This window comes from Monodelphis domestica, chromosome 2 (assembly GCF_027887165.1).
Source record: "Monodelphis domestica isolate mMonDom1 chromosome 2, mMonDom1.pri, whole genome shotgun sequence".
Lineage (NCBI taxonomy): Eukaryota > Metazoa > Chordata > Mammalia > Didelphimorphia > Didelphidae > Monodelphis > Monodelphis domestica.
The window spans coordinates 103,389,391-103,401,954 of NC_077228.1; the positions used below are offsets into that span (position 1 = coordinate 103,389,391).

Consider the following 12,564-nt stretch of genomic DNA (forward strand, 5'->3'; position numbering starts at 1 on the left):
TCTATTGAGCCACCTAGCTGCCCCCAAACAATGATTTCATTTAGCCAAGTTATATCTACCAATTTAGAACTAGAAAGGACCTTGATCTAGGCTCTCCATTTTATAGATAAGGAAATTGAGGCCAAGTGATATACAGTATCTTACTGAGGGTCACAGGCTAGTAAGTGATAGGAAAAGGATTTGGATTCAGATCTTCTGATTTTCACCGCAGCTGGCATGGAAGGGTGGGTTGGCACTGGGATCACTGTCCTTTAAGTGAGAGTCAGTGGGATATAGTGGAAAGACCACTGAACTAGAAGCCAGGAAACCTGGATTTTTGTTCTTTCTCTTCCATCAATTAGCTTTGTGAACTCAAGCAAATATCTTTTTGTCTCTAGTCCTCAGATTCCTCATATGTAAAATGGGGGCACTGATGCTGTCAACCTCACATGATGGTCATCAATTCTATTCCACAGATATTTATGAAATATCTTCTGTGTACTGGGGCCCGGGCATGCAAAGTCAAAAATGAAAACTTTGGGACAGTTATCTGGCATAGTGGATAGAAAGTTAGACATAGAGATGGAAGGACCTGGGTTCAAACTTGACTTCAGACACTTCCCAGCTTGGTGACTCTGAGAAAGCCACTTTACCCCCATTGCCTAGCCCTTACTACTCTTCTGCCTTAGAACCTATACTCAATATTGATTTTAAGACAGAAGGAAAGGCTTTAAAGAAGAAAAAATGAAGCCTCCTCTCCCCTTCAGGAACTTACCTTCCATTTTAGAGGAATAACGTGTACACAGATAAGCAGGTACAAAATGTATATGAGCAATGCTAACAATAGGAGAATTAGGAAAAGTCTCTTATAGGAAGTTTCATTTAAGTTGAGTGGAAGGAAGCTAGAATTTCCAAGAAGCAAAGGTGAGAAGAGGCGATGTGATAGTCATGGAGCCTGGGGAAAGGATGGAAGTAGGAAATAGAAACATAAAGGTTTATACCAGTACTAATTATACCTAAAGTCCCGGCCTTTCCTTAATTTTTTATGTGTGTATATTGTTGAGGAATGAGGGCAGGAATTAAGTTGCAGGCATGTATGTATTAATGGTGGGGGGAGATGTTTGTTTGTGGAGGACTTCTAGGGAAGGGGATGCTATCACCAACTTCTAATGACAGATTTCCTTTGGAGAGGGAGAACTTCAAAGGGAAATCACCATTGCCCAAGAGTCTTGGGCTGCTGGCTTCTCTTGGCCTGAAGAAAGTACCTGTGGGGTGCAGTGGAGTTGTACATATGTTGACACTAAAATTTTTCCATCCAAAGAGTGGCTGGCTGACCCCTACCTGCTCCTTGGCAGAGAACTGACTACACAGTATATGAGCCAAGCCAAATGTTTAGCCTGCCAAGCCTTGGTGGGTATCATGGAAGCTGCCAGAAGGACACAGGGAAGGCAACTTAAAGAAGACTATCCATTGTTATTCTTCTGGAGACTTGATCCAGTAGAGGTCCAGAATCTAACAGGAGCCACCCCTGGCCTTCATCTCTTCTCACCCTTCCCAGGGGATGCTCCAATGTGAGACAATGAGGTCTAGGAGTCACAAGGCTTCAGGTTGAGTCTAAGTCTCAGGAACTGGTTAGGCTAAGCAGTCCTCTTGATGCCCACTACTTGGGTCTGCTACACAGGAGAAGAGTTCATTAGAGTTAAGCCCTTTATGGGAATGAAAGTTTCCAGGGATCCATGATAATTTTTGTGATATTACTGAAGGGTAGGAGAAAGAATATAGAAACATTGGTCCTACAACTCTCCACCATTTTTTCTATTCCCTTGCCATCCCAATCATCATATTCAGGCATTCCAGAATACCACTGGCTTAAAGAGAGTTAGAAAGGACTCTGAAGGTCATCTAATCAAACTCCTTCATTTTACAGAGGAAGCTGATGCTCAGGTAGGTGGTATTACTTGCCCAAGGTCATATAACAAACTAATATGACATATTAGAAATAGCAGGGAACCAGAAGGTAAGAGATCCAAGTGACCTTGGGCAAATGACTTCTCCTAAGAATTTATACATCTCTAAAATGAGATGGTTGGGCTCCATAATCTTCAAGGTCCCTTCCATCTTGTTAAGTCTGTGAATAATAATATCAACAATAATAATAACATTTATGTAGTGTTTACTATAAGCCAAGCATTGTACTAAGAGCTTTACAATTATTATCTCATTTGGTCCTCACAACAGTCTTGGTAGATAAGTGTTACTATTATTATCCCCCATTTACAGATAAGGAAACTGAGGCAAACAGAAGTTGAATGATTTGCCCAGGGTCCCTCAGTTAGTAAGTGTTTCAGGTCAATTTTGAATTTGGGACTTCCTGTCTCTAGGTCTAGCACTCTTATCCACTGTATGTACCACCTCACTGCCCAATATGCTTTCTAATTGCAGAACTAGGACTGGAAACTGCTGTACAATGATCATTCAGTCAACAAGCATTCTTTGGGCACCTATTATAGTACCAGGAATTGTGCTCCAGGACACAAAGACAAAAATATAATCCCTCTCTGTCCTTATTGAGCTTCTATGTAGTATGAGGAGCCAATATGTACATCTACAAATAACATGCAAAATAAATCAGAGGGAATAGAGGAGTGAGGAGGTGCTAGGAATTAAGAATTAGGAAAGGTCTCTTGAGGAAGGTTAAGCTTTCAAAGAACTTGGAAGGACTTTTGGGATTCTTAGAGGGAATTATTGGGGGAAAGCACATTCCAAATATGGTGGTCAGCCTGTACAAGATCATGGACGTGACCTTGGGCAATGTGTTGTGGGTGAAGATTAGTAAGGCTTTTTGGTTGGACCATAGAATGAGAGAAGGGAAATAGTGACTAGAAGGATGCCTCCTAATGCTTTCAAAGACTTACTGACCTGAGCTGAAGGCTAGCTCTTTCTCTTAGAAGCTTATTGACCATCTCCTTGGTGAATAGATGAGGGGTATGGATTCCTGATCTGTCTCTTTCCAAACTAACTCTTCTGTTCTTATGCTCACTTAGACATTGTTCTACAAAGACAAAAAAAAAATGAAATAGTACCTGCCCTCAGCGAGCTTACATTCAAAAAGGAGAGCTAGCATGTATGTTTAGAAATGTATAAAATAAAGCCTAGGGAATTTTTCAGTGACTAGGCACTAACAGTTGGGAGATTAAGAAAATTTGAAGAGATGTTGTCTGTTCCTTGGGCTAGATGGGGGCTCTGGTGCCATAGGGCCCTCCCAGGCCACCTCTCTCTGGTCAGCAACTGAGTTACCTAAGTTTCTGTTACTTCCTTGAAATGATCCTCTAGGTCTGAGACTTTTGATGTCCTCCTGGAAGGAGCATAAGGGGTATAGATTGTCTGATTTCACTGGATAGGAGTATCCCCTCTCATGGCTAGAGGGAAGAGGAATGGGTTTCAGATACCAGAGTCTCCTTTAGAGGCAAAATGTGTCCCCTTGTAGGAATGCCTATATCTCTCCCCAGTCCAAGTTTCAGTCAACAAATCAAATATAATAAATGCTCATCTACTATGGGTATAACTTTGTGAAGGATACAAGGAATTACAAGATATGCTCCTTGTTTGCAATGACATTACAATTTGGGAGAGGGGGCATCAAGGAAGTAGCATGGTTCAGTGACAGTGGAGTCAGAGAATCTGGATTCAAATCTTGCCACTGACATTACTTATGGGACCATGGGTAAATCACTTAATCTCTCTGGATTTCTTGATAAATGAGGGGTTTGGAATAGATGGCTCTTGTGGATAAATCTAATCTATAATCTACATGAATGCCAACTTAATATAGAGAAAAACATAATACTCACCTTCTACAGATGGAATATGTTGGGAATTCAGAAGCAGGAGAGGTGCTTTGGGTAGGGGTGGTCCCACGTGAGGAGGAGAAGCATGAGCTGATGTCACCAAGTTGGCAGGTTTTAACTCTGCTTTCTATGATTCAAACCTGCCCCAGAAATAACCCTAATGAGGCTCTACCCTTCTAAAGAGCTATTCATTTGTAGATGTCCAAGCACCCTGAAAACATTAATTAATCCTTAGCAGAGCCCTTTGAGGTAGACATTGTACTTAATTCACCAACTAGAAGACCTGAGAGATGAAGGGATTGGCAGAAGGTCACCCAGTGACTGGGGAGGGGGGGTGGCTTTGAGATTGGAAACCAGGAGGCCAGCCTCCAAGACCTTGATTCTAATGAGTCAGGACTGCTTTGGTATATATGATCTTGGAGAACTTCCTTCAAAGGTAGCAGGAGAATTTTTTAAAAATCTTCTATATTAAGTCCAATGCTTTGTATGACCTCCACCCCTCATTTTACAGACTGAAAATTTGGTTCAGTCTCTCAGAGCCTTTGGGTAACTTCTCCAGCCAATAGAAGAACTGATACAGATATTATCTGTGTCACCTAGAGAGTCAGGACCAACACGAGGAATCTGACCCAGGAGTCCTGGCTCCAGCTAATGGGTACCCCCCATCCCTGCCACACCCTACCACCAGTATCAAGCAAAAAGTACTGCAAGCTCAATATGGGAGACTCAGTCTTGCAGAGAGATGTCTATTCCTCAGGCTAGAAAGACCTTCTGGTGTCTTGCAGTCCTCCAGGCCAGTTCTTTTTTTGAGGAGGGGGGTTGGGGTAGGAGGGCAAGGGATTTATCTAAGTTTCTGCTCCTTTGGAATGTTAAAATAATCCTTTCAATCAGAATTTTTTTTTCTTGTTTAACTTGTATTTCTTTACTGTCTTGACTTCAGAGTTCTCTGTTTAGTGCCCTGTATATTATGGGTGCTTAGGAAATATTTCGTGAAGATGATGATAGAGGAACTATGGATAGATTCCTAGACTTGAATTCTGGAAAACTTGAGTTGAAATCTGGCCTCACCCATTCTAGCTATGTGACTAAACAAGTCATTCAGCAGCTGTTTGCCTCAGTTTACTTATCTATGGAATAGAGATAAGAATAACACTTAACCTCTCAGAGTTGTTGTGAGGATTAAATGAGATTTTTGTAAAGCTCTTGACACAGTGCCTGCCACATAGCAGGTGTTTAGTAAGTGCTTATTAAATCTAAAAAAGAATCTGAGAACTATTAATTAATGATCTCTTCTCCAGCCTCCTCTATGAAGTTGCCAAACACTACATTTCCTCTGTTGTGTCTTTCTTTGGGATTCCCTGGTACATAAAAATGAGGATGAACTTATAGTCCATAAAGGTGTAAGTGATGTAAGTTGCCTTCAGTAACAAATGAGTGAGTTGTTCTTCCTAATGTTGTGCCTTTTTTCCCCCAGGTTCCATGTATGATGGCTTGGCTGACAATTACAACTATGGGACCACCTCTCGGAGTACCTATTACTCCAGGTATCAGGCAGGCAATGGCTCATGGGGATATCCGGTAAGGAACTCACTTTGGTTTTAAAAAACCAAGGGTTTTTAAGGTGATTAAATTACAAATGTGAAGAGTTGATGATTACCTTCTGTCTTAGTATCAGTTATAAAACAGAATGGCAAGAGCTAGGCAATCAGGGTTAAATAACTTGCCCAGGGTTACACAGTTAGGTAGTATCTGAGGTCAGATATGAACCTAGGTCTTCCCAACTCCAGATCTGATTCTCTATTTGCTGTGCTACCTAGCTGCCCCTTGTAGCTTTTTTTTCATGGGGAGCCTGTCTCCTGTTTCTGTTTCAGCCTGCCATTTCTCAATACCTTAGATGATGGTTAGTGAATGTCTCCCAGAAATCTCTTGTCTTTGTATATATTCTCTTCAAATTTTTCTAGTAGGGTGGGATCTGGAAGCAATTTATTCTCTTCAGGTCAGTTAATAGAACAATTCCAAGTCAAGACACAATAATAGATCACTAGAGGTGGAAGGGACCTCATAGGTGTCTAGTCCAAATCTCTCATTTTATAGATGAGAAAAATGAGACAGAGAAGTGACTTATCAACCCCATCAAGCTAGACAAGAATCAGTCATGTAAGAACTTTTAGATCTAGTTTGGCTTCAATATTAGTCCATTTTAATCTCAGAAATTTCTTTTGGATCATAGAACTTAAAGCAAGAAGGAAATTACAGCCTCATTTTCTAGAGAATTGAAGAAACTCAGTTTTTAAAATTAATTAATTAATTTAATAAATAATAATAAAAGTTATTTATTTAATATCTCTTAGATATTAAATAATCAAGTCAGTATTTGAACTTCGGCCCCTGGCTCCAGATCTAGTAGTGTTCTTTCCACTATATCATGGGGGGCTTTAGGTACATATGTTCAGAGTGGATCCCTCCAAAAAGCTTAAGGGACTGTCATACTCATAGTTATAGAGCATGCCAGGCACCTCAGTAGGTTTTTTTCCCCCTGTGGCTCATGGCACAGACTTTGTTTCATCCTTCTCTTTTGTGGAAGTATTTAAATTAAAAAAAAAAAAGCTTTTCCCCAATTACACGTAAAAATATTTTTTAACATTTGCTTTTAAAATGTTTTTTGAGTTCCAAATTCTCTTCCTTCCTTCCTCCCTTCTCTGCTTCCTGAGACAGTAAGCAGTTTGATATAGGTTATACATGTGCAATCATGCAAAACATATTTTCATATAGAATAGAAGTCTTGCTCATATCCTGTGATATATATAGATAAGGGTGGAATGGAGAAGTATGGCTATATTGAGATTTGTATTTACTTGGTTTGATTCCTTCCTTCCTGAATTCCTCTTGGAGGTGATTGCAGAGAATATCTTATTTTGCATGGCTGTAGGACAAGAGCTGAGGAGTAGAATAAAATTCAGTAGCAAATGTATTTCTTTGTCCTACTAATTAGTCAGCCCATTTCTCATCTCTCACTACTCTGTTTGATATATATGTATATGTACATATAAACACATACATACATACATATATATACACACTGCTGTCTGAAGCCTCCCTCATGATTGAGAGATGGTTTACAAATCTGGCCCTGTTTGGCCCTAGCAAAGGTAGCCAATCATCATTCATCTTCACTGAAGAGGGATGGCCAATGGCTCTTTATCTTCACTGAGAAAAGATGGCCAATGGTTTTTCATCTTCACCAAAGAAAGATGGCCAATGATTCTTCATTTTTACTGAAGACAGAACAAGATAAAATGAGTTGATGGTACACCATAAGGGATTTCGGTCCACATAAAGAGGTACAATTTAATGATAATGTAGATTGTAAGAGAATAGGTGACAGAAGAAGGCTGCAGAATTCTCCTTGAGGGATTGTTTTTAAACCCTTAGCTTCTGCCTTAGAATTAATACTATGTTTTGGCTCCAAGGCAGAAGATGGTAAAGGTTAGACAAAGGAAGTTACATGCTCAGAGTCACAAAGCTAGGAAGTGTCTGAGCTCAGATTTGTATCCAGGACCTCCCATCACTAGGTCTGGCTTTCAGTCTCCCGAGACATCTAGCTGCCTCCTTTTTGAAAGATCTTTCAAAAACCAAAATAATTCCCATCTATAGTGGATTAGTTGCAATCTTGGAGGCAAGGAGACAAGCAAAATCAATTTCTTTTTTATTTGGGAATGATTCTATGATTTGAAGCTTGTAGAGTACAACAAAGATTCAGAACAAAAAAGTTGAGGAACAACTACTGAAAAAAGTTTGCTGTGGTGGGTTAGATTCTAGGAACAAGATCCCTTAGCATCCATCTACTGACCCAGAATACCAGTCCTTCTCCAGGGCAGCTGTACCCTCCATGCTAACCAGGGTGCCTGCTTTTCTTTGGACTCTGGGGTTTCCTTTTTACCAAGCATTCTTAGCCCAATTGCAGTCCCACAAGGCCATGCCTGAAGAAAGCTGATATTTAGTGAATCGCAGAGGTGTTAAGGGTTGGGTCAGAAGCTCTTTAATATAGTCAGCTTGGTTTTGGCTGTCTCTGGGTCACTCATCCTGTTGATTGGTCAGGTCTCTGACTCAGGAAGTCTTGTAATGAAAAATTTCTATGGGAACATCCATTGCTGATTCCGTAAATAAAGCCTTGGAGTTGTCATTGCAAGTAGGTGAGACAACTGCTTGTATTTTTGTAGGAAGAAACACTGGGGGTACTATGTTATCTTTTTGCCTTGTCTGCAAATATGTCCCCTGCCAGGTCTGTCCTTCCCTTTATGACAACCAGTTAAAATCCCTTCCCCACCCACCACCATCCCAAAGCCCATCCCTTCTTTTTTCCTTCTTACCTGGCGGGACTTCAGACATTACTCACCCAGGACTACTGCTGGGGCATGTTCCATCTCTGCTCTATTCAGGAGAGGCTATGGGAATGAGGAGGAGCTGGATACACATACAACACTGGGTGGGGGGTGGGGTGGGGAAGAGCCAGAAGAGAGAGGAAGTGGAATAATTGATAGTGGAGCCAGACATATAATCAGTCAGGGGCTGGGAGAAACAAAACAAAACAAAACAAAAGCCAGGCTTAAGGAGAAGGTGAACTGAAGAAGAGGTAACAGATCTGTGGTGGTGAGCTAATCAAGTTCTTGTGGGATTTTCCCATGGATGGTATACCTGGCTCAGAAGAAAATTTTTCCTTCCAATCTCCCAACCATTGGCTAAAACAAAATGGTGGTGCTGGCTTGAATACAGGAGCAAGAGGGTATGATTCACCTGCTTATTAATCAGCTAACACAAGAGGCTTATTTCTGGCAGTTTATATAGACTACAATCTTATAAAATCCCATGCCTAGGGAAAGTCTGTTGAGCAGAATGGACTTCATAGATTCATATGTATGTCAGGGTGGTACAGTAGAGTAGAAAGATAACTGACCTGAGTTTAAATCTCAGCTCCCATGCTGAGTAGTTTGGGGCCTAATATTAGTCTCTCAAGTTCTCTAAACTTCAGTTTTCTAATGTCAGGCTTTTTGATATTTTCCATGGATTGCTCTAATAATCAAATTTTGACTTCTTGCTCTTTGGTCTCAAGTAGACTTCTCTATATGGCATTCAGCACTTTTCATTGCTCACACTCCACCCCTACCTTTCTAGTGTCCTTCCTCTTGCACCCCACAATCTATTTCATGTTCCAGTAACACTGGCCTCCTTGCTATTCCTCAACACTCAATCTTCCTACTCTGGGCATTTTTGCAGGCTCTCCCTTTTGCCTGGAATGCTCTCGCTCTCACCGCTTTCTGGCTTCCCTTCCTGACTTGCAGCTAAAATCCCACCTTCTACAAGAAGTCTTTTCCAATTCTCCTTAATTCCAGTACTTTCTCTCTTAGTTATTTCCTGTTTATGTAGTATGTAGCTTGTGGGTACATACATAGCCATTCACATGTTATTCCCTCAAATTAGACTGTGAGCTCCCTGAGAAGAAGGGCTATCTTTTTTAATTTAAGTTTTCGTTTTTGTAGCCCTGGTGATTAATATAGTGCCTGGCATTTAGTAGATGCTGAATAAGTATCCTCTGACTCATAGGCTAACTGACTCAAATAGCATTCACCCCTCTGAAGGGATCAGGTCAGACTCAGAGCAGCCTTGCTATGTCCATTCTTTTCCCTTCCTACTTCCTTTCAGTGTCCAGAAAGAAGCTCTTCAGGCCCTGGATTGAGTCACAGAGTGGAGAGTATTTTTGTTTCTTACCCTATTAACAATTAGCATTTCTTACTCATACCTGTTGGTCAAAGGATGTTCTCCTGTCACTCATTGCTGAGGCTGGGCCCTGGGAGCAGAGCTGCTTCAGACTAAAACCACTTCTGGAAATGAAAGCTGACAATTTTAAGACTCTACCTTCAGCAATCTCCAGGGTTCAGCCAGGGCAAGGCCTAGGATAATGGGAACAAGAATTATGGGGTTGGAACTGTTTGAATCACTGGGCTTTTCCAAAATAAAATATTCCTTTTCCCAGATGGCTTTATTTGTGATTGAACTCAAAGGACCAACTGATAGAAAATATTCAGAAGACTCTGTGCTTGGGGCAGCTAGGTGGCTCAGTAGATAGAGTCCTAGGTTCAAATCTGGCCTCAGACACTTCCTAGCTGTTTGACTGGGTAACTCACTTTAAGTAATAATAAGTAACTCCATTACTTATTATTTTTTTTAAACCCTTACCTTCTGTCTTGGAATCAATACTGTGTATTGGCTCCAAGGCAGAAGAGTGGTAAGGGCTAGACAATGAGGGTTAAGTGACTTGCCCAGGGTCACACAGCTGGGAAGTGTCTGAGGCCAGATTTGAACCCAGGACCTCCGTCTCTAGGCCTGGCTCTCAATCCACAGAGCCACCCAGCTGCCCCCTCCATTACTTATTCTTGACCACTCTTCTGCTTTGGAACTGGTACTTAGTAGTGGTTCCAATACAGAAGGTAAGGGTTAAAAAAAAAAAGATTGTGTGCTAGAGACAAATGTCAATCCATCTTATGGTTTACTCCAACTCCAGAGTTGGAATTTTTTCCTAAATGAAGAAGCAAATAGATGCCCATGGGCCTTCAGATTTTTGGTGGTTGGAAGGGGAAGGAGAGCATTTTCAGGGGCCATATCTAGGTCTGATGAATTTATAGAGTCAGGGCTGCAATGGAGGCATAGGGGATATGGGATTGGAATGAAACCTGTGATTCATTGAGATGGGGATCTTTCCATGAGGAAACTTCCTCTAACAATGACCATCAGTACTTTCTCTAGTTGTTAAGTGATTTGCCCAGCATCAGATCGTCAGGATATGGCCCAGACAAGCCATAAAGCCAAATCTTCCTGGTTTTGAGGTCAGCTCTCTACCCATTACAATGCACTTCATCATAGTGTAGGTGAACCATGTCAAATTTAGGTCAAGAAGATGGAAGGATTTGCATGCTTATGATGCCATCGTGCTGAATCTATAGATGGTTACTTTGTTCCCCAAGTGCTGTATCCTAAGGACTAGCAGGTAAGAGAAGACAAGAATAATGAGTGAGAATTCTTCCTTTTCCTTGGGTTTACTCTATTTGCCAACCCTATTGTTCTTCTATTTTAATCAGATCTTACTCATCTCCCTCCAACTCTCTTTGTCCTCCTATTGAATTGTATTGTAGAAAGTCCACTATGATATGGTTCCATGGATAGCCTGCTATGGCCCTTTCCTCCAGAGACATCTAAAGTCTTTCTCTCCTTGCCCATCTCCCATCTCTATCACCATCTGAAGGCCTCTCATTTTACCGATGAAAAAACTGAAGTTGCATCTCAGGGCACCAAGGTATGGAAAAGTTGAAGATATAATTCTGAGTTTGGGATTTGAGCAATAATCATAGGGATCAGTAGAGCTGGTAACAGCAGCCACCTCCTGTTCCTCTCCCTCTCCTCATTCCTTTCTATCAATAACTCCATAGGGACTCCTGCCATAGATCGTTCACACGAGACATAAAAGAAACAAGGCTCCTTGCCATCGGAGAGCTCATGGTCTTATTGGGAGACTGACCATCTAGGAAAGAAAGAAGCACTTCGAAGCTCAATTTAAAAATACTTACAGAAAGACTCTAAATGATCACACTAGAGAAAGTATCAATGATATGGAAATAGGTCTTGATCAATGACATGTAAAACCCAGTGGAATTGTGTCAGCTACAGGGGGGATTGGCAGGAGGGGAGGGAAAGAACATGAATCTTGTAACCATGGTAACAGAATCTAACTTAACTAATTAAATAAAATATTAAAAAAAATACTTACAGAAGGCTTTCTCTGTACAAGTTCTTGCTCTGATCTTCCATGTCCCTGCCTTCAAGGGCTTCCAATCTAGTAAGGTGAATAAGGGTTAGCAATCTGGAACAATGGATTGAGAGAATGATAGACAAGTGAATACAAATTAATTTAGCTGGAACTCTTGAGCTCATGTATTGAAATATGGGATTTAGGGGGATAAAAAGCATAGAATCCTAGATTTAGAGTTGGAAGGGGCCCTATAGTCTGAAAATCCAAACCCCTCATTTTACAAATGAAGAAAGTGAGATCGCAAAAGATGAAGTGACTCACCAAGGGACACTAAGTGAGTGTCAGGGGCAGGATTCAAATGATGCTCACACCAGCTCTCCTTCCATGGTTCTTTGACTACATGATGAGGATGGAAGTGAGATTAATCAGCTGAGGTGAGCAGTGCCCAGGCAGGTTGTTCTTGTGCCTGAAAATGAGGAACTCATCTCATTACATTGTTATGGTTGTAAAACTGATGTGGCTTTCCTTTGTGTTATCATCTTCCCTTTAGGAAATGGGAATGTTGGGGATAGAAGGGCTAAGTGTTTTAAAACTGGAGTAAACACTGGGATAGTCAACTGAAATCTAATTTTTTAAAAGAAGAAAGATCTCAGACCCTCTGCTGGTGGCTTAGTAGGTTTTGGAAATTTATTTAGGGGGAATATTAGTAGTTTTTGGTTATACTGCTGCCATAGCTATGGAGGAGTACCCTGAAACTTGAATTGGTAGTGTTGTGGCTTTTAGTATGTTATTGTTTGTTTTATTTATAGAATTAATATGATATTTCATATCTGGGGATGTTCATATTGGTACTTATGTTGAATTGATTGGTTTTGCTGTAGTGAGTTGTATTGAGTGTTTCTGATGCAGTCTAGCTGGGAGGCAGAGGGATGGATG

The 12,564-nt window shown here is 41.0% G+C and overlaps 1 protein-coding gene across 1 annotated transcript in view; it reads left to right on the forward strand.

The window, feature by feature from the left end:
- Positions 1–12,564, forward strand: part of PKP1 (plakophilin 1) — a 95,165-nt gene that overhangs the window by 14,766 nt on the left and 67,835 nt on the right. The window contains exon 2 of the mRNA XM_001368167.5: positions 5,302–5,405. Coding sequence (XP_001368204.2) covers positions 5,302–5,405 — 104 coding nt within the window. The remainder of the gene's footprint in view (positions 1–5,301; positions 5,406–12,564) is intronic.